This window comes from Phoca vitulina, unplaced genomic scaffold (assembly GCF_004348235.1).
Source record: "Phoca vitulina isolate PV1807 unplaced genomic scaffold, GSC_HSeal_1.0 scaffold40, whole genome shotgun sequence".
Classification (NCBI taxonomy): domain Eukaryota; kingdom Metazoa; phylum Chordata; class Mammalia; order Carnivora; family Phocidae; genus Phoca; species Phoca vitulina.
In genome coordinates, this window is record NW_022589743.1 from 21,044,109 (window position 1) to 21,071,334 (window position 27,226).

At 54.4% G+C, this 27,226-nt stretch overlaps 3 protein-coding genes across 3 annotated transcripts; 1 reads left to right on the forward strand and 2 right to left on the reverse strand.

Moving 5' to 3' along the window:
- Positions 1 to 1,463: 1,463 nt before the first annotated feature.
- SEBOX (SEBOX homeobox) lies at positions 1,464 to 2,486 on the reverse strand (the record flags this gene model as incomplete). The annotated part of the gene is made up of 3 exons (XM_032429255.1): positions 1,464 to 1,905; positions 2,046 to 2,206; positions 2,348 to 2,486. Coding segments are annotated over 3 exons (681 nt in total), but the record flags the coding sequence as incomplete, so codon positions are not given.
- A 1,187-nt stretch (positions 2,487 to 3,673) lies between these two features.
- On the reverse strand, positions 3,674 to 6,714 carry VTN (vitronectin). Its single transcript, XM_032428833.1, has 8 exons — positions 6,473 to 6,714; positions 6,260 to 6,379; positions 5,863 to 6,183; positions 5,644 to 5,783; positions 5,230 to 5,386; positions 4,880 to 5,032; positions 4,108 to 4,461; positions 3,674 to 3,870 (listed from the first exon to the last, which is right to left on the reverse strand). The coding sequence occupies exons 1-8, from the start codon at positions 6,534 to 6,536 to the stop codon at positions 3,758 to 3,760; spliced, it is 1,422 nt and encodes a 473-aa protein (XP_032284724.1). The 5' UTR covers positions 6,537 to 6,714; the 3' UTR covers positions 3,674 to 3,757.
- Positions 6,715 to 7,969: 1,255 nt separating this feature from the next.
- Positions 7,970 to 26,036, forward strand: SARM1 (sterile alpha and TIR motif containing 1). Its single transcript, XM_032428739.1, has 9 exons — positions 7,970 to 8,766; positions 14,359 to 14,977; positions 16,945 to 17,157; positions 17,412 to 17,503; positions 17,593 to 17,828; positions 20,356 to 20,458; positions 20,535 to 20,724; positions 25,675 to 25,796; positions 25,882 to 26,036. Exons 1-9 carry the CDS (start codon positions 8,297 to 8,299, stop codon positions 26,009 to 26,011), a joined length of 2,175 nt encoding a protein of 724 aa, XP_032284630.1. The 5' UTR covers positions 7,970 to 8,296; the 3' UTR covers positions 26,012 to 26,036.
- Positions 26,037 to 27,226: the final 1,190 nt, after the last annotated feature.

Below are 27,226 nucleotides of genomic sequence, written 5' to 3' on the forward strand. Positions count from 1 at the left end.
CAAGAGGTAGAAGACCTAGTTTCTGCCAAGGGATTCTTCACCGTGCAAAGTGTTTTTCCGCGTGCAGGGGCAGAGTTGGAGATAGCAATAAGGTGGCCTGTCCTCTGGTTCTCGTCACAGAGAAGAGCACTCTCTCTGCTCTCAGCCACTTCCTCCATCTCTCACCACCCCATACTTTTCTCCAGCGCAGTCTGGGCCCAGGGCTTCCCAGGGCAAAAGGGGAGTTCTTGGCAGGAGGCCAGAGGATCAAGAAGTTTGGTGTCCTCCCGGTTTCTCCTAGCCTGCTGTATGGAGATGGAAGGCACCTCGGGTGAATTGAGAGCTTTTATAACGCATCACACCACATGAAGCCCTTCACTTAACATTATTGCTTCTCATTCCCCAAATGGAGAGAAGACAAGTATTATCACCCCCCATTTTTTGCAGGCTCATAGACTTTCAGAGAGTTGTAAGGTTACATAGCAGAGCCAGGATTTGAATCCAGCCCGGACTGATTGCAAACTCCATGCTTTCCTGGAGCAGAGCAGCTCCAGAAATGGTAGCAGCTGGAGCGGCCTGGAAGCCGTGGGAGCAGGAGCAGAACGTGCCGGCAGAGGCTCCCATCTCCCAGCCAGAGCCCTAAGCCCTTCAATTACCTGTCCCTCTAATCCCAGTAGAAGCCTGGGTAATGCCTCCCACCCAGGATCTGTGTGAAACCTGGCCCTATTTAGGGATTAGGTGATGGAGATACATCTCAAAAGCAAACGGCGCTTGTCCCCATTCATTTGCAGCACACAACAATCCAGATTAAGTGTATAGAGTTTGGGTTTTATTTGGAGATTAGTTGGTATTACAGATGATGGTGATACGAAAACCCAAGGTTGCCAGCGCGCACGCCCCCACCCCCCGCTAAATCTGTCAGGTTGTCTCCACAGCCTCAGGTCAGAGGGCAGCCAATCTGATCTTTGTGAAAATTAAATGAACATAAGCCCTGGGCTCCTCTTTCTACTTTATTACTTTAATATCACTTCCTCTTCAGATCCATGGTTCCAATTCATTTGTCCAGGTGGTGGCAGGTCAGAAGAGGGGGCCCTGGTTCCCAGCAGGCTGGAATTCGTTTCCGTGCTCTCCTCACCGAACTCACCTAGCAGCTAGCTAATGGCCTGAAAGTGAGGGGCGGCTGCCTGTTCTTTGGAGGGAGGAGGTGTTGTCAGCTGGGGTGAGAAGAATTGGGGGCCAGGCCTGGCTCCAGAGAGGTGGACAACCCGGCCCTTACCCCATCTCTCTGAAGGTACCTCCTGCCATGGTGATGGGCGTAGGCTCCAGGAGGGGCAGGGCGCTGCGTAGCAGGAGCCAGGCCCTGGGGACTCAGGGCCGGCCTGGAGGACAGTGGGAGGGAGGGATGCCTCAGCTAACCTTCCTTCTGATAAGAGAACTCCCTTGTGTAACAGGTGGGGTGGGGGATCCACTTCTGATGTGTTTAGTCCTAAGGGGCAGGGTGGGCCGCAGAGCCAGAGGAGTGGTCTCCCAAGTTCTAGGCTTCGATTAGGAGTGGTCCAGGTTGGTGACGATGGCGGAGGCATAGATGAGGTCAGATAAGCTGCCCAATGAGGTCTGGGGAGTGGCTTGCTCTGAAGAAAGGTGGACCCCTGAAGCCCCAGCTGGTCCCCATGGGGCTACAGCTTTAGCCCCTGCCCAGCCCTGCCCTGGACTCAAGCCGGGAGCTGGGCAGGAGGCATGTCGACTCATTGAGGCACACTGAGGTGTGCTGTTGGAGGGCGGAAGCTGGCCTAGTGTTCGGGGCTCCCGGGCCTGCTGGAGGGTGTCTGGAAGAGATCGGGCTCTCTGGGTGTGCTCGGGCCTGGGGCTTAGGCCTCCTGCCTTCCTGTTCTTGATTCTCTTGGCCCGGCGGTTCTGGAACCACACCTGATAAGGAAAAAAGGAATCTCTTCTGGCTCCAGCTCCCCCTTCCCCAGCTACAGGGAAAGCAAAACCTGGAGGCGGGATACCCAGAAAAAAGGGACTGTGCGAGAGTACCCCCACCCTGAGAGGGGGTCACTGCTCACCTGTATCTTGGCCTCAGGAAGGCAGGTGACCCGAGCCAGGTGCTCACGGGTGCCGATGTCGGGGTAGGGCCGTGCTGCAAACGCCCGCTCCAGCTCCAACAGCTGCCCCCTGCTGAAGGTGGTCCGCTTTCTCCGGGGGGAACCCAACCCACTGGCATGGCCTGCGGGCCAGAGTAGGAGTCAAGCCAGGACTCCCTGCGAGAGCCTCCATCCCAGCCTCAAAACTCCCAGCTGACTCTCTGCTCCCTCGCTTCCACCTTCCCCACATTCTCCCCCTGCCCACCCTTTCCCCACCAGATCACCTGGTGAGGATGCATCCACAGGGCTGGCCATGGAGCTGGCGGAGAATGAGGAGCCAGAGGGCCATGCCAAGGTTGTGCCCGCACCGCACCCCTCCTCCTGGCATTTTATCCTGCTCAGAGGGTTGGCCCCGCCTCCAGGAGGGGAGAGGTTTCATGTCCAGCTTGAGGGGAGCAGAGCCGTCCCAGAGGAAGGAGGGGAGGCCAGGGGCAGTGTTGGGGCTTGTGTGGGTATGGGTGGAGCAAAACTTCTGTGGCCCCTGCTCCTCCGGGGCTTCATAAAGGAAGCCGGTCCGAGCCCTGCTCCTCGCACCGCGGACTCCAGCAGTCTGTGTCTGAAATCCTGTACTTTGTGAAAATCTTCCTAGGACTCCTTCCAGGAAGCCGAAAAAATCCCTCTCTCTAGTGCTCCCAGTGCTTCACCTGCCCCTTCTGGAGCCCTCAGTGCCCTGGCGCTGGCTACCTTTAAGGGAGAGTGGGTGGAGTCCTATGCCACAACCGAAGGCTGGGCAGGATGAGGATGACAGGGATAGCAGGTGAACTGCAGCCACCCCGCCCTCAGCAGGGCTGGGGAGCAGATGTCACTACCAGCTTGCCCTCAGGTCTGCTTTAGAGACTCGTCTGCATCCAACCCTTTGAAAGCCCAAATGGGCTTCTTGGAGTCCAGGAACCTAGAACCGGAGGAGGTTCCACAGGTACAATCAAGGCATTCTAAGAAAGATGTTTGTATTTGCAGAGTATTCATCCTTGTAAGTCTTTGGAGCCACTTTTCTAAGAGAAGTGGGTGCGTTTGAATTTCTTTTGCGTTCTTGCCCTTCCATCTCCTCTAACTTTCAGTACCGCACACCCCAGACCCGAGACAGAGGCCTCAAAGAAAGGCTCATCCTAGGGGTGGGTTTGGGGGGAGCACACCAGTTCCCTAGGCTAACCACATTGCAGGCTCAGGATGGGCAGGAAAGCTAAGCCAGAAGCCTACCTCCCTCTGCCCCTTCTCTCTCCTCCAAGACCCTAGTCAACTCCAAGAGGCAAAGCAAGCCCAGGGCTAGGAGGGGCACTTGGTAGCTCCTGTCATCATCAGTGGGGTTCAAGCTCCTGCTAATGTTGGTAGGTTGGTAGGGGCTGCTTAGCTCAGGAGGAAGGCTAGCACTCATGAGGCCCTCCTCAGCCCAGAGCTTTTTGGGTTCACAGAGAGGGCCTGAACTCAATGTGGACTGGACACAAGGTGGCTCTCCTCCCCCAAGACATTGTGACGGCCCAGCCTCCCTTCCTTTCCCCAAGCAGATCCCTGTCTCCTGCCTGTCCACCCCAGTCAGGACAGTAGTCTTAAACTCAGGGTCAAGGGATCTTTATTGGGCTGGGAGGAAGAGGTTGAGGAAGGAGCAGTGGAGGGCCCAGCTGTGTGGGCTCAGATTCCTACTGGTGGCCAGGGGCTGAGCAGCCCAGCCAGTACTGGGCGATGGAGCGTGGGTAAGGAGGGCTCACAGTGTCCACTCGCCGTGTACGAAGGTTGACTCGGTAGTACTTGTCTGGAAGAGAGGTCGGGAGAGGGTGTGTGAGACCCAGCCTGGCCCTGCCCAGTCCTGCCCTGAGAAAGAAGACATGGGTCTCTCCTGGAAGGGTAAGTGAACATCCAAAATGCAGCTAAGGACTCCCACCCTGGCTTTCTGGAGTCAGCACCCAAGGGCCATGTTCAGCCCATGGGGGACCAGGGACAGCAGGGAAGACCCAGCTAGACAAGCTCCAAGGATGGCAGAGGCTCCCACCTCGTGAGAAGAAGTAAACACTTTGGATGGGCTCGCAGGCGGCAGGCACAAGCCAGTCCATGTCGTAGTCATCATAGTTGTAGGTGCCCAGGCCGCTCTCCTCACTGGAGAACCAGGACAGCCAGGTTGAACGGGATTGCCGCTGGGGGTTCTGGCTGCGGCCTCGGCCACGGTGACGGTGACGGTTACGGCGTGAACGGTAGCGCTTACGGCTACGCCACTTAGACTTGGGCTTCTTGGCCCAGGATCGGGGAGCTGAGCCCGAGATGTAGATGCGGCCGGCCATGGCCGCATCCACCTGCGTGGGCACACCAAGCCAGTCCTGGCTGATGAACCGGGGCTGTCCAGCACCACCTGTGGCAGGGGATGGGTTAATGAGAACCCTAAGGGCCTGTAGAGTTCATCTGGTGCCCAACAGTGGGCTGTGTGCCTTGCCCAAGGACACCGCAAGCTCATGGCAGAGCACAGCACCCGGGCCCTCTGACTCCCTGTTCAGTGCTCTTTCTCCTGGCCTGCCTCCACTACAGCCCTCCCCACTTGCCTCAGCCACGGCCACTCCTCCTGCTGGCTATGCCCTTGGCTGTGCTAGGCAAAGTCCAACGTGTGGGGTCCAGGTGGACCTCCCCCCAAAGGTCAACAGAAACAAAGTCTGGCCTGAGCAAACAGCTTTTGATCCATAGCTCTGCAATCACAGCCCCCTCTGGCCTGCTGTGCCCTGCCCCTCCCCAGAGGGTCCCAGGAGGAGAAAGCGAGACTTGCCCTCCCTCCATACCAGAGGGTCTGCTCCGGAAGAGAAGCTCGAAGAGGGTCTCCCAGCTGTCCCTCTGCAGCAGGGCAAAGTGTTCAAACACGGCAGACAGGGAGCTGCCTTCACACTCCTCCTGACTGGGTTGCTGCTGGAACTCGTACTCCCAGTACTGTCTCCCTGAGCGGGGAAGCCGGTGGGGGGGGGGGGGGGGGGGGGGAACGTGTGAGCAAGGCTGGAAAGCCAGCCCCAAGGCTGCTGAAGATAGGAGCTCCTGGCAGGGGGCAAGCCTAGTTTGACCCTGCCCCTAGAGGAGTGTGGAGGCAAACCGAGACCACCCCACTGCCTGCTCTTTCTCGCACCCACTCCCTTAGTACCCTTAAAGAAGTAGACCCGCTCCCGGCCACTGTAGCTATGAGCAGGGAGAGCCAAGGCTGCATCCACGTTGTCCGGAATGCCCTTGAAGCCTTCAGAGATGTTGCGGGGGAAATCTGGGTCCAGGACACCATCCTCAAAGCGCCAGTACTGATTACCCTAAGGGGTAGAGAAGGAGGAGGGAGTGAGGAGGAAGCTGGCTGGGCACAGGCAGAGTCCCCCACCCAAGGCAGGAGTCCCAATTCTAGGCTTGTCGCCCGGGACCTGGAGCCCTGGGCTTCCCTGTCCTCAAGAGCCCCAGTCAGGGACCACAGGCTGGGATCCAGCCTTCCTGCCCACCCTAGTCCTGGGCACAGCAGCCCTCCACCCCTGCCTAGACACCCTTGACCCTGACCCACAGCCCCTGGGCCCGGTACCTTGAAGAGGTAGGTCTTCCCCTGACAGTTGATGCGAGTGAAGGCAGCATCAATGGGGCCCTCAATGCCCCAGACATCTTGGATAAGCTTGGGGTACCCAGGCCTCACTCCCTCTTCATCCAGCTCATAACAGTACTGCCCTAGAGTGCGGGAGGCTGTGTGAGGGAGGGGATGTTCCAGGGGCAGACCCCTACCCCCAAGACGTGCCCCTGGAGTCACCTCGGAAGGCAAAGAGGGAGCCATTCTTGAGGTCAGTGAAGGCGTCAAAGGGCTTCCCACTGCATAGCTCCTCCTTTGCTGGGGACTCAGGGATGTCTTCAGCATGGGTCTCCGGCCCTGAGGGCTCCTGCCCAGTTCCTGGAGCCTCTTCTTCAGTGACCAGAATAGGTACCTGGGCAGGAGACTCCTCACGCTGGGTCTGCAGGCCAGGGGTCAGCATGGTGCTCTCCTGCTGTGTGAGGACACTCCCTCTCGACCCCTCGGGGTAGTCAGTGGCCCCGTACTCATCTTCTGGCAGAGTGAATACATCCCCACGAGTCACTGCGGGCAGAGTGGGTGGTGGTGAGTGTCCAGCTGCAGAGGGGACCCCTGGCCCAGCCAGCCCCTCTGGACGCACCTTGGGGCTTGCACTCGGTCACATAGTCCTCGCAGCAGCTCTGGTAGTAAGAGCAGAGCTCGTCACACTGACACTTCCTGTCGGCGTTGAAGCCCTCTGTACAGCGGCCCATGCAGGACTCTGTGGGGAGGAGGTGTTAGTTGGCATGGCCAAGCCCGGACCACCCTTGCCCACCCTCCATTGGCCTGAACAGCCGCCAATCCCCTCTTGCACCTTGGTCAGCCAGAACAACGCAGGCCAGCAGGGCTAGCAGCAGCAGGGGCCTTGGGGAGGCCATGGCAGGCCCCTAGCTTCTAGCCAGGTGAGCTGGGCTCTGTGCTCCTGGAGGGAGGTCTCCACTTCGATGCTTGAGGAAGGGAGGGCGAGGTGGGGACTGGGAAGGCAGGAGCCAGAGAAAAAGAGCTGTGCCTTTTCTGCTGTTTGCTCAATCTCTGGCCCAGCCCCCAGTGCCCTGGGCCCCAGAGGCTGCTGCAGCAAAGGGTCACATTCCTGGAACTCCGGGCCTGGGAGAACTGTGAATAGGATCCTTGCCAAGCTCCATGTCATAACAGAAGGGAAACAGCACAGTGGATCTGGAGGACGTAAAGAAGGCCCACTGTGCCACTCACAGGCTGTGTGACCTTGGGCAAATGGTTTTACCTGCCCTGGCTTTCTTTTTGGTTAAGTGAGATTAATAATGCTTGCCTCCTGTTGTGTTGGGGGTTACACAAGCTAAAGCAGACGCAATGCCGAGTGCCTGGAGTAGCGCCAGCTTCATTCTCCATAAATGGTTATTTATCTGTGATCTGTTTGATCAGGCACATCTCTGACTGTCTCACCCACCCACTGTGTATTTAGGGCAGTGAAAGGGGGGGGGGGTTGGAGGAATGCTGGTAAGCATCCTGGGGGAATTTTTTTTTTATCATAAAAAAACAGATTTTCGTGTTTAGGTTCAACTCTTGGGTGCATTGATTTCCCCAAGCTGGGCTTCACAGCACAGCAAAATTGGGTGAATATTAACCGTTTGGACTGGATTTGATTCCTTAGTCTCCCCATATTTCACTGCTCCTTGGTAGGCACTGCTCCGTCTCCACCTTCAGACTTCCTATGGGTAAAGAATAGCATCATTCCTCACACTTTTAGTCTAAGTAGCATCCCTCTTTCCAGAAAATACCCCTGGCACAGAAGGCCTGATTTTGTGCCCACTGTCAGGGGTCCATTGGGCCTCCTGAAATCCTGCCACCACCTGGAAAAAAATGATTGTCAGAGTTTCCAACTGACTTTTTCAGTTCCATAATCAGAAAGGGGTGTGTGACTTTGGGCAGTCTCTTTTCTGTGAGCTTCAGTCAGTTTGGCTGTTAAATGGGAACGCTAATCCCTACCCCTTAGGCCTGTCGCAAGGCTTCATTGAGAAACAGGCATAAAGGGTCTCGAGAGTTGTATCGAATCGGTACCATGATTGCTTGAACCGCTGTTAGGGGAGGGGGCACGCTCCACGGTGTTGCCGTCACGTTGCAGTGTCACAGGGTTTGCGGGGAAACCGAGGCAGTCCTCCCGCTCTGCACCCTCTCCCCCTAGTCGCCACCCCCACCCCACCGCAGGGCGTGGGCGTGGCTGTGGCTGGGTTAAGCCTGGGGGTGAGGCTACTCAGGAGGCCGGGGAAGAGTCCCACGTGACCGAGAGGCGGGGTGTCAGCTCCCGGGCTGCGGCTTCTCAGGGGCGGGGCTGCTGCAGAGCATCTCCTAGCTGGAGCCGCGCTTTGTTCTTGCTGCCTCCTAGACCCGCCGGCGTCAGGGTCCATCCCTCGCTCCCCTCTCGCTCCTCCCGCCCACGCCCTGCATCTGGGCCCGGATCCCTTCACCCAAAAGCTCCGTCCCAGATCCTGCCCTCGCCCCTCCCCCAGATTTCTGGCCAGCGCCCTTGCCTGGTAGGTAGCCTTCTATCCATCCCTCCCTCCTGCACCTTCTTTTCCCTGGATCCCTCTCCTGTCCCCCTTTCCCCAAGTGCCGGGTCGCTCCGCCCCTCCGGACCGGGGATGTCCCCCGCAGTCCCGCGCCCATGGTCCTGACGCTGCTTCTCTCTGCCTACAAGCTGTGCCGCTTCTTCACCATGTCGGGCCCACGGCCAGGCGGTGAGCGGCTAGCGGTGCCGGGGCCGGACGGGGGCGGCGGCGCGGGCCCATGGTGGACCGCGGGCGGCCGCGGGCCCCGCGAGGTGTCGCCCGGGGCGGGCTCCGAGGTGCAGGGTGCCCTGGAGCGCGCTCTGCCCGAGCTGCAGCAGGCGCTGTCGGCGCTGAAGCAGGCGGGGGGGGCGCGGGCCGTGGGCGCCGGCCTGGCCGAGGTCTTCCAGCTGGTGGAGGAGGCCTGGCTGCTTCCGGCCGTGGGCCGAGAGGTAGCCCAGGGTCTGTGCGACGCCATCCGCCTGGACGGCGGCCTCGACCTGCTGCTGCGACTGCTGCAGGCGCGGGAGCTGGAGACGCGCGTGCAGGCCGCCCGCCTGCTGGAGCAGATCCTGGTGGCTGAGAACCGGTGAGGGTGCTCACGGGCTGAGGGGAGAGCGCGGGGTGCTGTGGGGCAGCAAGGGCGGTCCACGGCCCGGGTCTCTGGTGCGACTTTTCCCGCCTCACCTCACCGCATCCCTGTACTACACCCCTGCTGGGGATCAGCGTGTCTATTTTACAAATGAGGAAAATGAGGCTTGGGAAAGTTTCATGCCTTGCCCGGAGTCACAACACAGTGTGAACTGATGGTGCAGCCGGGATTCACTCCCAGGACTGTTGGGGTGATGAATGAGACAGGGACAGGAAGAACGGAGTGGTAGGACAGGAATTTGTCCCTGGTTCCGAGGATGGAGCTGGGATCCTGCTGCCAATGCCCCCTAAACCCACAGACCTCCTCCCTACAGGCCCGGGTGCCCTTCTAGGCTTCCTTCTGTGCCACTGAGAAAGGAAGAAAACACAATGCTCAGGAAACGGGGTAGGAGGAGGGGCAATGATTATGGAAGTGAGTACTGATCTGAGGGTTACTTGCCCCCTTTATGCCACCCCCAATCCACCTCCTGCTTCCTCCTTCTTCATTTTGGCCCTCGTAACAGGCCAGACATGATCTCATTCTGCGGCTGCTAATGGGGCACAGAAGGTTTTCTAGTGGGATGAATGGGTGAGAGAAGAGGACACAGGTGAGGAGCTAGGCAGAGGCCAGAGTATGTGTTCTCTGTCCCTTCCCCACAGAGGGCCAAGATACAGTAGGGGGGTCCAGTTGGGGTCTGGCTGCCCCTCTCTTGCCTGCCTCTTGGGATCTCCCCTGGAATATGAGGACCCTTGCACTCACTTCCTCTCCCCTCTGATGCCAGAGCAGACCAAACTGTCACTCAGTAGTCACATGCTGAATTCTCAGGCCCCTCAGATTTAGAAGGGTTTGGGAAGGGTCACTTTCAATTCATGCAGCTCTCACAAGTGTGATGGGCATGGGTTAAGGGTGCTTTCCTTACCATTTTCTTTCTTTTTTTTCCCCTTACCATTTTAAAAAATTAAACATAACCTTGTGGACAGTGGTAGTGATACAACTGTCAAAAATGCATGAATGAAGCAATTTAAGTTGGGGAGAGCAAGTTAGGGTCTGCTTACTCAGCAAGTCATTAATTTTCCGTTTAAGATCAATCATCAGTACATTTGGAGGGCTAGCAAACAGAGTGGGTGCTCCCTGTGGTGGGCACAGGGTGGCCGTACCTGGTAGCCTGGTATGTGGGGCGTGGCAGCTATAATTAGAACCCTTGGGGAAGCGGTGCAGCCAACATCCTAGGAACAGGAGGGCTACAAGATGCAAACTGCACTGATATTTTTCAAGGTTGAAAATAACAACACCTGGTTCAGAATTACTGAGGGAGGAGTCACACTCCCCATCATTCCTGGTCTCAGAAAACCACGCGCTGGTGCTGACAGCACTTCAGGACCAAGGACAGAGCCCAGCAAGCGCCCCCCCCCCCCCCCCCGTGGCCATCAAAATTTTTTCCAAAGAAAGGCAGAATCTCTTCACCCTTTAGACTGCTCTGGGGGGAGGCTGGAAAGGAGGGAAGGGAGGTGATACACTGAGAACCTGTGTTTATGAAATCTTGCCCTTCTTTCATCAACCAAACTCCTCTTAAAGAGAGTTCCTCAATCAGTGCACCCACTCCTTTTCTCATTCCTGTCTTCCCAGCGTGCTACTACACCCACTGCCCAGGAGCCTAGATCACAGCGTCCCTCACCCCCAAATGCCAAGAGAAGTCCAACAGGGTAGGACCCTCTGAACTTGGTCCCATGACACCAGTGAGGGCCCCATGTGATTGCTAGCCTTTGAGATTTATAGCCCAACCCCATCAGGAGACCATAATTAGGTTAAATGGTTTAACTCAGGTTAAATGGCTTTCCCAAAAATACACAGTGAATAAGTGGAGGAGACATATTTTAAAAAGAAAACAAAACAGTGACACCTGGGTGGCTCAGTTGTTAAGCGTCTGCCTTCGGCTCGGGTCATGATCCCGGGGTCCTGGGATCGAGTCCCACATCGGGCTCCCTGCTCCGCGGGAAGCCTGCTTCTCCCTCTCCCATCCGCCCTGCTTATGTTCCCTCTCTTGCTGTGTCTCTGTCAAATAAATAAATAAAATCTTTAAAAAATAAAACAAAACAGAAAGCTATGGCATATAAATTCAAAAAGGGCGAAGGTACAAAAAAGTCACACACTTAAGAATTTTTCTTTCTACCCAGACCCCCTCCCTGGACGAAAACCAACAAAACAATTTTCTTGCACAGTATGTCCTTCCAGAGAAATTCTAGGCATACAAGGATTTACGCATATATGTATATTATATATACATGCTTGTATGTATATGTGTATGATTTCCTCTCTCCTTTGGAGCTGGGATTTGAACCCAGACCCATAGCCTCTCAGGCTGCAGAAGCTGGGAGCTGAGTATATAGTTCTCACAACAAGGACATAGTTCAAGTTCTGTGAAGGTGCCAAGTGCATAGGGAAAGGGGAGAGCTGGGGGTCAACAGACTCAAAATAAAGTCCTCTTGTTTTTTTTTAAGATTTTATTTATTTATTTGACAGTGAGAGAGAACAAGCAGGGGGAGTGACAGGCAGAGGGAGAGGGAGAACAGGCTTCCCTCTGAGCAGGGAGCCTGATGTGGGGCTCGATCCCAGGACCCTGTGATCATGAACTGAGCCGAAGGCAGACGCAACCGACTGAGCCATCCAGGCACCCCAAAAATAAAGTCCTCTTAAAAAAATTTAAGAACGGGGCGCCTGGATGGCTCAGTAGGTTAGGCATCTGCCTTCGGCTCCGGTCATGATCCCAGGGTCCTGGGATCGAGCCCCGGGTCAGGCTCCCTGCTCAGCAGGGAGTCTGCTTCTCCCTCCTTCCTCTCTCTCTCAAATAAATAAATAAAAAGTAAAAAGTAAAAATAAAAAAATTTAAAAAACAAAACAAAGCAAAAAAAGAATAAAGTCCTCTCTGAATTGATATTCCTGAGCAAGGCCTTCCCTTCACTGGTCCTCAGGAAATGAGAGTGTTGGATTAGATTATTGCTTAAACACATCCTGGTTCTGATATTCTCAGAGTTTATGTAGTCAGATTGTTCCGGAAGCACAAAGTATAGATGAAGAATCTTGACCTTTGAAGACAGACAGATGCAGGTTCAGACCCTAGCTATGCCTCTCACCAGCTGTGTAACTCTGAGCATGTCATGTAAACTTTCTGAACTTTGGCTTTCTCATTGGTAAAAGGAACAAGTGAATGATTAGAACCCACCTATTCTTTTGGACTTCGGGGCAAGCTCAGTGATCAACTCAGTTAAGTTGTGCCATGTTATGGGCTCAGCTGGGACCTGCAGTGGACACAAAGTCACAAGTGTCACTGTGATGCTCACTGGGCAGGGACTCCATGTCTAGCTGAGCCTCTAAGTCTTTGGGGGTAATGTCAGTTGTGGAGGACATCATTTGTGGAGGTCAGGAAGACACAAAACTTTCACCTCTGCCTAGAGTGTGGCAACTTTTCTGCCTGCTCTGCTGACATCCAGGCTCCCTCCCTTCTACCTTTCCTCCCTAGAGCAGTCAGAATGTTTCCTAAAACCCATCTAAGAGCAGGTCTCTCCCCTTCCTGAAGCCTTTCAGTGGCTCCCCATTTGCCACCAAGATAAAGTACAAATGCCTGGAGGGGGCTCAGAAGGCCCCCAGGACCCTTTCCCTTCTCTCCACTTGAACCTTCCACCTAAGCCACTAGAAATGGCTTCACTTCAGCATGGCTGAGGTGGGGGCAAGTCCCCAAGAACACCAGCTCTCAGATACCTCCAAGCCTTTGCATGCATCTGCGCCTAGAATACCATCTCCACAATCTCCCCTTCTCCTCTTCATGAATGTCCCACCATCTTTCCAAATTAATGCCCTAGGCACCCATCCAGTATATTTAATGTGTGTCTTTATATCTGCATCCTGGTAAAATCTTTATTCTTGTTTTGTGTGCATGTATTTTTAATTTACACAAATGGTGCTGTGTTATATAGCACATTCCAGTTCATACTTTCACCCACTCCATATTGTTTTTAAGAGCCTTCACGTGCTATGGTATCATCTGTTCAGTCCCTTGTAACTGCTCCATAGTCCTCCAGAGTGGGCACCTGCCCATGTTACCTCTCCACTCTCCCAGGCTTGACACCCAGACCGCCGCCATCTTCCCTCACCACAAACGACCCTGCAGTGAACAGCCTTTTCCATATTCCTTTGTGGATCTGTGACGATTTCTTTGGGATTTAACTCAAAAGCTCCAATTTCTGGCTCATAGGGTGCATATCTCTTTAACTTCACCCATCCATCCCAGCCTGCTTTCCAAATCGACTGCCTCAGCACGCACCTCTAGCTTCAGGGTGTTCATGGCCCCACACCCCACCAACCTTCTCTGTTGCCCAGCTTCTGCTTTTTGCCTATCCAATAAGTGTAAAGTGATAGCTGATTTAATTTTCACTTCACTGATTACTAATGAATTAGAGCATCTCTTTATTTGCTTGTTAACATTTTGGATATTCTCTTTTGTAAGTTGCCATTTATATCCTTCGCCATTCCCTATTGAATTTGCTACCTTTTTCTTGTTGACTTGACTATTTATATATTCTATCTATGAATCCTTGTTGCTTTTATATTTTTCATTGTTGGTTTTAAACATTGCAAATATCTCTGGCCTTCTTTCTATTCCTCAAACATGCCAAGCTCACGAGCCCTCAGGGCTTTTGTCCTTGCTGTTCGTTCTGCCTGTAATGCTCTTCTCCCAGATACTTGCAGGCAGGAGTCTCTGGATATCGTACTCTAAAATGTCACCTCCTCCTCCGCCCAAACATTGCCCATTACATCACCTGTGTTTGCTAGCATTGTGGCCTGTTCACTCATTGTTCACGTGCTTATTGTTTGTCTCATATTAGCTGTGTATAAGTTCCAGGCACTCTTAGTCACTGTTCAGCTTCAGTCCCTAGCACAGTGCCTGGCACACAGTGGTTCCTCAATAAACATCTGTCAAGTGAATGAATAAATACACTCCAGTCACACTGTGTGGAGTGAAGAGAGGTTTGAGGGCAAGGCTAAGAGGGGTGTATTTCAAGTGATGCTTCAAATGATGATAAGAAGTTAACATTTAGTGAGTCTTCCCTATGTGCCAGGCACTGTGGAAAGCATTTTACATGGATTATCACCTTCCTTCTCATAATGACCCTTGGAGTTGATATTCCTTTTATCTTATTTAGAGGTGAGGAACTGAGGTAGAAAGATAAAGGAAGGCACTCAAGGTCCCACAGCTTTCTAGGGGGAAAAAAAAAAAACAGCTCCCAGGGGATGTCTGCAGAGTTAGGGTTCTTAACCATGACACACACTGCGGGGAAGGAGGCAGAGGTAAGGGAGGAAATGGGTGTGGCCAGGATGGAGCACCCTTGTAATTCCTTCCAGGGTGAGGTGGAAGCAGGAGGCAGGTAGGATAATGCTCTCCCTCATGTCGTATATGACACTAGTGAGGCCAGAGGGGTGTAAGTGACCAGGGCGTGGCCAACCTCCCCGGGGGCACCGCCATTCCATCGTCCCTGTCCCACTTTCTTTCGGCAGGGACCGCGTGGCGCGCATCGGTTTGGGCGTGATCCTGAACTTGGCAAAAGAGCGGGAGCCGGTGGAGCTGGCGCGGAGCGTGGCCGGCATCTTGGAGCACATGTTCAAGCACTCGGAGGAGACGTGCCAGCGGCTGGTGGCGGCCGGTGGCCTGGACGCCGTGCTGTACTGGTGCCGCCGCACGGACCCGGCGCTGCTCCGCCACTGCGCGCTGGCGCTGGGCAACTGCGCGCTGCACGGGGGCCAGGCGGCGCAGCGGCGCATGGTGGAGAAGCGCGCCGCCGAGTGGCTCTTCCCGCTCGCCTTCTCCAAAGAGGACGAGCTGCTGCGGCTGCACGCCTGCCTCGCGGTGGCGGTGCTGGCAACCAACAAGGAGGTGGAGCGCCAGGTGGAGCGCTCCGGCACGCTGGCGCTCGTGGAGCCGCTCGTGGCCTCACTGGACCCCGGCCGCTTCGCCCGCTGCCTGGTGGATGCCAGTGACACAAGCCAGGGCCGCGGGCCCGACGACCTGCAGCGCCTCGTGCCGCTACTCGACTCGTCGCGCTTGGAGGCGCAGTGCATCGGGGCTTTCTATCTGTGTGCGGAGGCTGCCATCAAGAGCCTGCAGGGCAAGACCAAGGTGGGTGTGGGGTGAGGGAGGGGGCAGGGGTTAGAGAGCGTCTGGGAAGGCTTCCCAGAGGAAGTGACATTCAACTGGGACTTGAAGTACACATAAGAGTTAAGTGAAGCAAGGAGAAGGATGAGAGAGCAGTCATTGGCCTTGAAGGCAAGACCAAGGGTTTTAAGCAGGCAACATGTGCTTTACAAAGATTACCCTGGCTGCAGTGTGGAGATGGAATTGGCAAGGGTGAGGGTGGAGGCAAGGGGGCCAGATAGGAGGCCATGACGGGGACAGTTGGGAAGGGGGGCTGGAGCATGGCAGCAGAAGCAGCGAAAAGCAGACAGATCCCAGAGGTGCTGAAGAGATAGAATTAGGAATTGGTGGCTAGTTGGGTGAAGGAGAGGGAAGAGTTGAGGGTGACTCCTGGCTTTGGACACAGGCACCCCCATGGGTGCTGGCACCTGCTACTGAAATAAGGTTAACTGATGAGAGGTTGCAGTGGAGGAGGGGAAGAAAGTGAGTTCACTGGGACAGGTTGAGCTTGGGGTGCATGAACAGTGACCAGTTGGGGCACCCCAGTGGGCCATTTCATCATGTGGATCTGGAGTGCAGGAAGGAGATGAAGTGCAGAGACAGAGGCTTGGGGGGCAGGATGTCAGTGTGTTGACCAGATAACTCCTGCATCCCAAGAGGTCCTCATGCCCAGGGCCTGATCTGAAGCTTTTGCCCTCAGCTTTAACTTGCTGTGTGACCTTGGCTAGCTGGCTTCTCCTCTCTGGGCCTCTATATGCTTCCTTTTTAGCCTCTGGAAAATTGAAGAAGCAGGCCACAGCAGCAGTTCTTACCCTGCATGTGGACCTAGTAATAGTTAAATGATCAAAAGTTTGTGGGTTTTGTTTTTTAAATATTACAGAATCAAGATTATCCCTACAACACCCCTCTCCCTCCTTTGCATTCTTCTGGGGGTCTGGGAGTTGGCGGACAGCTGGGACACAGGGAGTGGTGGGCACCAAATGGACCACCCTGGCTGTACCACAGCTGTCAGCTGGGCTGCTCAGAGGAGAGTGTCTCACAGATGATTGTCACCTATTGTATGTGTCCCCACAGATTAAAAAGAGACTGTGGGGTTAGGGGGTCTCTAAGGCCTCTTCCAAGGTCTAATGTCCTAGGAGCTTCTGATTTTCCCCTCGGTGCCCCAGAGTTGGGCCATGGGGGGACTGGCTTTATAGATCAGGTCATTCTGCTTTGGGAGAAAGGACTTGAAAGGAAGTAGGGAGTGAGGACAGTGTCTGGGCAGTAGCCATGACCACCAGCTGTGCCATCCCTTTTCCAACAAGACCAAGTGAATACAGTTCAGGAAAGAGATAGTCAGCCCCCACTCTGTACCCTGCAGTGTGCCAGGTACAGGACTCCAAAGGTGACTAAAACATGACCTCAGCTTATCGTTTAGTGGACGCTGCATTATCAACTAACAACAGTGGCATTTAGAGTACAAGGCCTAATTGGAGGGAGGGGCCAAGCTGTGGGTAAATCAAAGCAGGCTGCATGGAGGGAGTGCTAATCAATTTGGATTCCACTGGATGACCCAGGATTCCCACAAGCAGGTTGGAAGAACTAAAGGTCTGGGAACACCATGACTGAGCCCAGAGGTAGGAGAGTCATAGTGGGTGGGTGTCAGCCAAGTGTGGGTTGGAGAAAGGGGAAGTGAGCTGAGAATGGTGGGCAGGGGCTGCACTGTGCCAGGGTGAGAGCGCAGACTTCATCCCAGGGAGATGGAAGCTGCTAGAGGGAAGACATGAGGGCAAGAGTTGAGAGAGTTTCAGGAGGGGGAATTCACAGAACTAGGTGATATATTGGATGAAGGCAGGGCAAGGGCAGACGATGGGAGTTTCAGCGGTGAGAAGAGGCGAGGGGAGGGACTGGGCACGTTTGGGGATGGCTGGTGAACTGGGGGACCCAAGACACCCTCTCCCCAACCCTCCTAGGTATTCAGCGACATCGGAGCCATCCAGAGCCTGAAACGCTTGGTTTCCTACTCCACCAATGGCACCACGTCGGCGCTGGCCAAGCGCGCGCTGCGCCTGCTGGGCGAGGAGGTGCCGCGGCCCATCCTGCCCTGCGTGGCCAGCTGGAAGGAGGCCGAGGTCCAGACGTGGCTACAGCAGATCGGCTTCGCGCATTACTGCGAGAGCTTCCGGGTAGAGCAGCGCATGCCCAAGGCGCGCGGCCGCTAGGGGCGCCCTGAACAAGGCAACAGCGCCCCCTCGCGGCCAGCACGCCCGCGGCGCCAGGGGTGATTTCGGGTGTGGGAGCCTCTACTCAACCACTTCTGGGGCCACTCGGCTCTAATCTGGGTCCCATCGCCGTCTCCAGTTCCCTGTCCTTGCATCTTATGCTTGGGGTCCAACGGCTGAGGAGGAAAGCCCTTCCTTACATCTGACCCCTCCCCCAGGAGCAGCAGGTAGATGGCGACCTGCTTCTGCAGCTCACGGAGGAGGAGCTCCAGACCGACCTGGGCATGAAATCCGGCATCACCCGCAAAAGGTACGGAGCTCCCTGCCCGCCGGTCCTCGCCCTCTGCCACTAGCCAGTCCCACTCGGGACCTCAGCGTCCTCTTCTCCCTGGGCTGCAGATTCTTTAGGGAGCTCACGGAGCTCAAGACCTTCGCCAACTACGCTACGTGCGACCGCAGCAACCTGGCTGACTGGCTGGGCAGCCTGGACCCGCGCTTCCGCCAGTACACATACGGCCTGGTCAGCTGCGGCCTGGACCGCTCCCTGCTGCACCGCGTGTCCGAGCAGCAGCTCCTGGAGGACTGCGGCATCCGCCTGGGCGTGCATCGCGCGCGCATCCTCACGGCCGCCAGAGGTCAGCCCGCCCATCTGGGACCCCACCCCTGTCCTAGCCCCCAGCCCTGGGGGGCGAGGGGAGACACGTGGTGGGGCCTCCGAGCCTCACTGAGGGTGGATTGAGCACAGATGCTGTGCCAGACTGGATTCTGAGGATGCAAAGAAGTTCCCCGTCTGAGCTGAGCAGGAGGGTGGAAGTAAGGCAGGTAGGTGACCACAGCAGGAGGCACGCCCAGGATTCCAGTGGGAGCTGAGAGGAAGTGCTGCCTACCCTGTCCACCCAGGTCTAGGCATTTACAGGACGCCTGACCAGGTCCTGAAGGATGTACTGGGGAGGAGGGTGCAGCAGGAAGAACAGCCCAGGCAGAGGGAGCAGTATATGCAGATGTCGAGGTTAGACAGCAAGGAGGGTGCTTGCTGGGGATAGGGGATAGGGGTGGGCAGACACGGGGCTTATGCGCTTAGCCAACAGCTTACAAAGTGTGGGTCTGGAGGTGCTATAGGGCTGTCACTACGGCAGAATGGATTCTAGGGCTCTAGCAACCCTTTTTACTTACTTTTTAATTTAATTTTAATTTGCTAATTGACTATTTTGCTAATATTGTCAATTACTATATGTATTAAGTTTTAAACGTATTATCTCATTAATATCTATATCCATTCTATTCAGTGGGTGTTATTTTTTTTTAAGATTTTATTTATTTATTTGAGAGAGAGGGAGAGAGAGCATGAGCTGGGGTGGAGAGGCAGAGGGATAAGCAGACTCACGGCTGAGCAGGGAGTCTATGGTGGGGCTCAATCCCAGGACCCTGGGATCATGATTGAGCGGGAGGCAGATGCTCAACCAACTGAGCCATCCAGGTGCCCCTGGGTGTTAGTTTTTTTAATCAACTTTTATTTTATTTTATTATTTAATTTTTTTTGAAAGAGAGAAAGAGCACGAGCAAGCGAGGGGGGAGGGCCAGAGGGAGAGAGAGAATCGTCACGCAGACTCCCCACAGAGCACGGAGCCCGACTAGGGGCTCAGTCTCACGACCCTGAGATCATGACCTGAGCCAAAATCAAGAGTCAGACACTTAACCCACTGAGCCACCTGGGCGCCTTTCTATAATCTACTTTTTAAAAATTTTTAAGTAATAAAAGAGGTATAACTTAAAAGTGTCCAATTTGAAGAGTTTTGAAAAATGCATACATGTTTAACTACCATCATAATCCAAGATGAAGAACATTTCCATCAAGAGTGTTCATTTTAAAGATGATGAAACTAAGTTTTAAAGAATTTAAATACACTTCCCAAGGTTGTTCCTTGGGAAATCCCAAATACATATCCCAAAGCCATTAAATAACAACTAGGATTTGAACCTCTGTCTTTCTGCTTCATAAACAGACAAGGGCTGTCTGTGAGTGTTAAATCTGAATATTATATAAGATGGATTCTTTTCATTCATCTGTTCATTCAACAAGTTCAACCAAAGCAGATCAACTTTCATTATTTTCACATGGCAGCTCCAATAAAACCCCAAGATTTCATTTCTTAAAAACAGGGAGGGGCACCTGCATGGCTCAGGTTTGCATTCAGATTTCTCCTGCTCTGAATCCTTTCTGGAGTTCCAAATGGCACGGTTTCCTTCTGTGTTGCAGGCTGAGTCCTCTGGTATGGCTTTGGAGCCAAGCTTCTGGGGGTGGTCCTCTCAGAACCCAGCCTAGGGTTAGGGTTAGGGCCCAGGAGCATGGAAGGTCTGATCTATGGGCATTGTGGCGACCTTCCCGGAGGGCTGAGTTGAGGGCGTGGGTTAGGGTTAGGGATCCAGGGGGATCATGACCTGGGCAAAGGCAGACGCCTAACCGACAGCCACCCAGGCACCCCACCATGCATATTTTTTAAGTGGAGGCAGTGACCCACTGAGACTTGGATTTTAGAAAGACCCCTCCGGTTGCTGTGCAAACAGGGTGGACTAGGCAAGTGTGGATTTGGGGAAACCGCTGAGAAGGCTGAGTTGGGGACCTGCACATAGGGAGGGCCCTGGGGCTGGAGTCCAGGATGTTTAATTGGAAGAATCCAGAGCACAGCGTCAGGTGTTACGAAGGTCTGTTCTGTTCACTGGCGTATCTCAAGCACAAAGGGTAGTGCCTGACACAGTACTTAGTAAATATGTGTGGAATGAATGAATGAGAGGTAGGAGTTCAGGCCGATACACAGGTTCTGGCTGTGGTAGGAACTAGGAAGGCAGGGGCCTGGGGAGGATTTGGGATGTGTTGGGTTTACAGTGTCTGTGGGCAGCTGCCCGTGCAGGTCTGGGGCTCCGGAGAGAGGGCGGGGCTGGAGGTGCAGATCTGGGTCCCTAAAACACGGTGCCTGCCTCTTGAGAGGGACTCGCCAATAGGGAGCAGCCTTCCTTCCTGTAGGCCCAGCTCTCTATCTCAGTGACTCTCTTTTGGACAGGCCACCCTGCCTGGGCCAGGCTGGGTGGGCAGGGGATGACGTAACCTATGGTGAGTGAGGGGGAGGGGCTACCCTTACCAAGCTGTCCCCTTGTCTGCCTCAGAAATGCTACACTCCCCCCTGCCCTGCACTGGCGGCAAGCCCAGTGGGGACATCCCAGATGTCTTCATCAGCTACCGCCGGAACTCAGGCTCCCAGCTCGCCAGGTGAGAAGGGGTGGGCAGGCGGGTGGCCCGGGGCCTCAGGGCCAGGCCAGGGCAGTGACACGGGACCTCTTCCCAGCCTCCTGAAGGTGCATCTGCAGCTGCATGGCTTCAGTGTCTTCATTGATGTGGAGAAGCTGGAAGCGGGCAAGTTCGAGGACAAGCTCATCCAGAGTGTCATGGGTGCCCGTAACTTTGTGCTGGTGCTGTCGGCCGGGGCCCTGGACAAGTGCATGCAGGACCATGAGTGCAAGGACTGGGTGCACAAGGTAGGTGCTGCCCTCTGTGGTCCCAGCACTGGCCTGTGGCCAGGGGTCAAGGTCCTCCTCCCTTTCCTTCTCATCCGCACTCCCCAGCAACCTCCGCGACCCGGCTTTGAGGCAAGAGCCACAGCTAGGACTGTAACTGGCCTTTAGCAAGTCGTTTAGGCTCTCTGGGCCTCAGTTCTCATTCAGAAAATGGGGATAACTTGTCTGTCTTATTCACCTGTGGGATGGTCGTGAGAGTCAGAAAAGGAGGAAAACACTTTGACAAATAACCTCCGTGCGGGAAGAGGGGCAAGATAGCCTAGCGACAGGTGCAATGAGATCATGAAGGGCACAATGCTGTGAGTTTGAATCCCAGCTCTGGCCTTGGGCAAGTTACATAACCACAGTGAGCTTCATGTTTGCTACTGTAAAGTGGGAGAAGTATCGTCCCTAACTCCCTAGGATATTGTTAAAAGAATTAAAAGAGCGAAAACCTGTCAAGTCCTCAGCAGAAGGCCTCGTTCTGTAGTAATTGCTCTATAATGGTAGCATTTATTCTTGTAATCAGTGTGAGTGTTTACCACTGTTTAATTAATGCCATTGTATCTTAAGTGTCTGGCACACAGTAGAAACTTATTGAATACTTGCAGAATGGATGGATGGATGAAATGGGTCCATATCACATCTGCAGGTTATTAATTATTAATCAGTGAGGGATACAGCAGTCATCTGAGATGGAACCCTTGTCCTGGAGCAGCTAAGGAAATAAGAGTATGCCCAGACATGGCTAGTTCATATATGGTTTGGTGTCGCTGCTAAGCTACGTAGGTGAACCTCTTACTTGCCATAGGAGCATGGAGAAGGGGGAGAATATTAAGGGCTGGAATAACCAGGGAAGGCTTCGTGGAGGAAGCAGAAGTTGAGAAGAGTCTTAAGAATTTAGGTAAGTGGAAGAAAAGGCATCCCAGGCAGGGCGACTGCACGAGCAGAGGACAAAAGTGGGGATGAGGAAGGTGCATCACTGGTAATTGCTTACAGTTGAAGAAGCTGAGGCTCAGAGAAGAATACTTTTTCCCCTGGCTGGTGTAGAAATCCGAAAAGCTGGGCTCTGAACTCCATCGATCTGACTCCAAAGCCCATGCTCTTTCCCAGCACCTGACTGCCTTCCATGGCGCAGATCTGAGGGGGTGGGAGGGGAGGTGGTGGGATAGGGCAGGATTCAGCTGACACCAGAAATGATTGTCTGCATCTCTTCCCAATTCCCTGTCCAGGGACGTCATGTTGGTAGCTTGAGATCAGCCCTGGTGGGAATATTTACACAAAGGAAATTGGTAAACACTATAAATCAGGGTTTTATTTGTTTGGTTGGTTGGGGTTTTTTGCCCCCAGAGATTTATTTGTTAAACATTTACCAGCAAACCACTGGGGCGCCTGGGTGGCACAGTCAGGTAAGCATCTGACTCTTGACTTTGGCTCAGGTCATGATCTCAGAGTCGTGAGATCTAGCCTCTTGCGTCGGGCTCCGCACTGGGCCTGGAGCCTGTTTAAGATTCTTTCCCCTCCTCTCCCTCTGCCCCTCCCCACTGGCTCTCTCCCTCTTTAAAAAAACCAAACGAAAAACTACAGAACCAGTTTGCAGGGTACCTAAAGGCTGGGAGAAGACTTGTGTTTAAAGCACTGGGAAAAGGGATCCCACAAGGGCAGTGAGGCCAGGCCAGCAGTTGTAGGGAGAAGGTTCTGACACCAGAGTGCATCCAGACCCAGCGTAGGGAAGAGGGTCAGGCCCTGGAAGCCATGTTTTAGGAGGTGAGTACTGGGCTCGGTTGGATGTTGGGCCAAAGAGACACCTGCAGGATCATGGTTGATGGCCCAGAGCAGGTGGCAGGTGGCCTTCTGGGATAAAGAGAGGAGTAGCTGAGCTCCATGCAAGATCAGACCTTGCTGTGTTCACTCTATATCCCGGATGCCTACAAGCATGCGTGGTACGAAGCAGGCTCTTGACAAGTTTACGGAATACTTGAACCAGTGACCAAACAGAGGAAGCTGAGATAACTGGGAAGGCCATACATGTCCACCAGGTTCACCAGGCCAGAACACTCGACTCGAATCCAAGTTTTCATTCTGAACCGGCTGGATGACCTTGAACAAGCCATTCTTCCTCTCTTGGCCAGATACTGAGTCTGTGCAATGAGCAGTGTGCGGTCTTTGGGTCTTTGTAATTCTGGATAAAACAAATGTCTAAAGGCTCTCAAATAAATTTGTGCAGGGTCAGAATTCATATAAGTTCTCAGCAGAGAGGCAGAGGGCTTGGCTAAAAGAGCCCTGGGCTTGGAATCTAAAAGCTTGATTCAGAAGCCTGGCCCCTCTTGGGCTGAGCATTTGTGTGACTTGGGGGCAAGTCCCTTCCCCTCTCTGGGCTTCCTCCTTCTCATTCATAACATGAGAGGTTCCCCAAAAGCAATCAGTGTTGGAGTTATGTGGATTCTTTCCCCAGGAAGGCTCTGCTCCCCACGCGTGCTTGACATCCATCCAGAGGGAGGAGGGGTGGCGGAAGCCTCTGCCTTGGACCAGTCCCAAAGGCTCCATCAGCCTTCCTTGGTTGTTTTTACTGCTTCATTGCCTCTGGTTTTAAAACTCCTTTCCCCGAAGCCACATTTGGCGGGTAATCAATATAGAAAACCACAAGTGAACTGCACTCAAGAAATCCCAATCCCTGAGGTTCCCCCCTTGAAAGGGAAAAAACATTCAATAAGCACTTACCAGAGCACCCATTAATAGTAAGTAATATCCTCAGAACCACCTTGTGAGGGAGGTTTATTATCTTTCTTTACAGAGGAGGAAATCATAATCCCTGTGATTGATTAAGCACACACTACATGCTGGGCGCTGCTTTAACCACTTGCCACGGGACATGGCAGGTATCCCCCCAACAGAAGAGAAAACAGAGGCCCGTTGAGGGCCCGTTGGTTGCCTGAGACCACAAAGCCTGTGTCAGAGATTCAATGTGAACCCCAATCTCATGATTCCAGAGTGTAGCCCCTAACGGCTATGCTATGTTTTCTCTCCCATTCATTCATTCATTCATTCCAACCATCCAGCCATCCAATTAAGTATTTGGCAAAGGCTGAGTATGGGCAAGGCTTTGTGAAAGATGCTGAGATACAAGGTGGATAAAAACCAGACATGATCCCTGTCTTTATGTCTGGTGGGGAAGACAGATATTAAGTAAATTACTCATTAATTAAGTTTGCAACTGTAGCATGTGCTAAAGAGCCTGTGAGAGCCTACAATAGGGAGATCGTGCCTAGTCAGAGAAGGGAGTGGAGACTTCCATGGGAAAGTATGGATTGAGCTCAGATCAGAAAAATGAGTAGGGATTAGTTAGGTGAAGGGGCAGGGAAAAGCATGTGCAAAGGCCCTGTGCAGGGAGGGAGGATGCCAAATCTAAGGGGCTGCAGGGTCTGTGTGGCTGGGAGAATGGTGCAGGGTGGAGTCTGGGAAGGGAGCTGTGGCCAACCACACAGAGCCTTCAGACCACAGTAAGGAGTCTGAATTTTATTCTAAGAGCCGTGTAAAGTCTTGAAGATTTTTAAGTAGGGGGTGACATGATCAGATTTGCATTTTGCAAAGAGCAGCCAGGTGAAGGGGCAATGTAGAGAACAAGTTAGAGGGGGCAAGAGTGAATGGGGAGAGATTTGGTGGGGGACAAAGATGGGGGGGTTGGAGCAGCGCGGTGGTGGGGTGGAGGAAGAGACAAAGTGGGTGGATCTGAGAAATAAGGAGTACAACTGGCAGAGATGGTGATGGATCAGTTTGGATGCAAAGGGTGATGTTTTTCTTCTGATACCAAGCTGTGTGGGTTTTTGCTGACACCAACAACCAGTTCTCCAATTTGCCAACACCAACTGGGTGTCCCACAGTTCAATTCAGTTCTTTTTTAATTCTTTTTAGATTTACTTATTTGAGAGAGAGCAGGAGACCACATTGCGTGCCTGTGAGTGTGAGGGCGGGGCAGAGGGAGAAGCAGACTCCTCCCCACTGAGGGCACACCCGACACGGGGCTTGATCTCAAGACCCTGAGATATGACCCGAGCTGAAACCAAGAGTCTGACACTTAACCGACAGAGCCACCCAGATGCCCCCAGTTCAGTTCTGATACTGACTTACCCAGAGCAAGTGTCAGACTCCAGAGGGTTAAAGGCTCAGTCCCACATGTCCGTGCTCACTTCAGATGCCTGAGAGTACTGGGTTCCCAGGCTACCCGCACTTCTGTCTGACTTGGCTAGCAATTCAGGGGTTCCCATGACACACACATCCCTCCCCCCTCCAGTTCAGTAATTGGCTAGAATGACCTGCAGTACTGAGAAAGCACTTAACTATTCCTGGTTCACTGCAGGAACACTGGCTCACTCAGGCACATTGGAATGTAAGCCATGCATAGGGCAAAGGTTTGGGGCGTGGGGCACAGGCAGGGAGGCACAGAGCTCCCATGCCCTCTGCAGGCCACCCTCCCAACACCTAGATGTGTTCACCAACCCACCCCATCCTTGGGGGACTTGATGGTGGTTTCATTATGGAGGCATGATGGAGTCATTGGCCACTGGTGAGTGAACTCAATCTCCAGCCCCTCTCCCCTCCTGGGAGGTGTGCGTCTGTGAATGTATGTGGGATACTTAAAATTTCCAACTTTTTCATCATAGCTTGGTCTTCCTGGCAAGCAGCCCCCATCCAGAAGCTACCTAGGCAACCCCATCCCCAACCTCCACCCATCCGGGGATTCCCAGTGTTTTGGGAGCTCTATGCCAAGGACCTGGGGCAAAAACCAAATATTTGATTTTTATTAAAAAAAACAAGGGGTGAGGGAGAAGTCAAAGTGGACTTCAGCACCAGCACCCCTCCCGGCGTCTACCTGGCCCCAGGGTCCCTAGATGGGGACCCAGGCCTCTTCCTCTCCCCTCGTTCTTTCTGCAGGAGATTGTGACTGCTCTGAGCTGTGGCAAGAACATCGTGCCAGTCATCGATGGCTTCGAGTGGCCAGAGCCCCAGGACCTGCCTGAGGACATGCAGGCTGTGCTCTCCTTCAATGGCATCAAGTGAGGAGAGGGGGGCGGGTGCGCAGCCCCCAGCCAGCAGCTCCGCTCGCGTAGCCCCCGGACCCACCAGCCCCTGTGCCCACAGGTGGTCCCACGAGTACCAGGAGGCCACGATTGAGAAGATCATCCGCTTCCTGCAGGGCCGCTCCTCTCGGGACTCATCTGCAGGCTCTGACACCAGTTTGGAGGGGGCCGCACCCATGGGCCCAACTTAACCAGTCCTTAGTTCCCAAGCCCTGCTGCGACCCCCATTTCCATCGTCCGTCCCGAAGGAGCAGCTCCTCAAACTGGCCTCTCTCGGCTGCAACCGCCCCGGGCCCTTCTCTGGAAATGGCTGTCGCTCTGCCCCCTCCCTCACGGTCCACCTCAAACCCAGCCTCCTTGGTGTCTAGAAATGGAAGGGAAGCCAGGCACTGGGGGTGCTCAGGGCCAGACCCGCCCCCTCCCCCCAGCCCTGCCACCAGGCTCTCTATCTCAGGTGTGGGAGAGACTCTGGAGATTGAGGGTTTGCCGCACACGACATCCCCTCCTGCCCAGAACGCGGCCAGGCATCCTCCCTCTGACAGGAGTTCGGGCAATGCCCACCCCTCGGGGCTAAGCAAGGGCCTGGGCCCAGGAGCCAGCCGGAGATGGGGGTCCGGTGATGACTCTCCACCTAGATCGTGCCTGGCTTCTGGCCTCACCGCTTCCTGCCACCCTGTGGCCTTGACCTGTAACCACTGTGTCCTTAGCTGGCCTGGTCCCCAGTCCCCTCCCAGCCTTCCTGAGGTGCAGTCCTCTTGGCCACACCCGGGGTCGGGGTCACCCTCACTCTGGCCAGCCTGCAGCTGCTCTCCTCGGTGCAAGGGAGCCGCCTGCTGGGGCCCGGGCCTGCTCAACAGGCAGCTCACCACCCTCCACATGCCTTGTTGCTGTGCCTCAGTTCCCGCCGGCCTGGCTCAGCTGGCTTCCCCAGCCCCTCCCCACCCACTTGCTCAGGGGGCGGCCAGGGGAGGCAGCCCACTGTGTCAGCAGCAGTCGGCTGGACAGAGCCTGCAGCAACACGGGAAGAGGCAGGATCCTGAAGAAGGGTGACAGGTGCATTGGAATCACGGGGGAATTTTTCTGAAACTGCATTCAGGAGACCTGGGCAGGGCCTGGGTTTCTGCATTTCTCACAAATTCCCAGGTGAGTGGATGCGGATGGTCAAGGAATGGTACTTTAACTAGTGAGGCTCTAAAACACAAATCCCTCCCAAATCTTTGCCATCCCCTCCGCCCCCCAAACCCCTCCAGGTTTCCTGCAATCACCTGAGCAACCCCACCCCGTATAATCTCCCTTGTATGGAGAAGGAACTGAATGACATGCCATTTCCCAAATCAGCATGGCCGCCCCGGGATCCAGACCTGGCCTCCTGGTGCTCAGTCCACTGCCTGTCCAGAGAAATCATC

What these genes read in the sequence shown, in the direction of transcription:
- VTN (XM_032428833.1), bottom strand. Translation starts at nt 6,536, where the DNA reads ATGGCCTCCCCAAGGCCCCTGCTGCTGCTAGCCCTGCTGGCCTGCGTT. An exon ending in CTCCCTCTTTGCCTTCCGAG is followed by an intron (nt 5,784 to 5,862) that starts GTGACTCCAGGG and finishes CCCGCACTCTAG; the next exon opens with GGCAGTACTGTTATGAGCTG. An exon ending in CTTCCGGAGCAGACCCTCTG is followed by an intron (nt 4,462 to 4,879) that starts GTATGGAGGGAG and finishes CCCCTGCCACAG; the next exon opens with GTGGTGCTGGACAGCCCCGG.
- SARM1 (XM_032428739.1), top strand. Translation starts at nt 8,297, where the DNA reads ATGGTCCTGACGCTGCTTCTCTCTGCCTACAAGCTGTGCCGCTTCTTC. An exon ending in TCAGGCTCCCAGCTCGCCAG is followed by an intron (nt 20,459 to 20,534) that starts GTGAGAAGGGGT and finishes ACCTCTTCCCAG; the next exon opens with CCTCCTGAAGGTGCATCTGC. An exon ending in GCAAGGACTGGGTGCACAAG is followed by an intron (nt 20,725 to 25,674) that starts GTAGGTGCTGCC and finishes TTCTTTCTGCAG; the next exon opens with GAGATTGTGACTGCTCTGAG.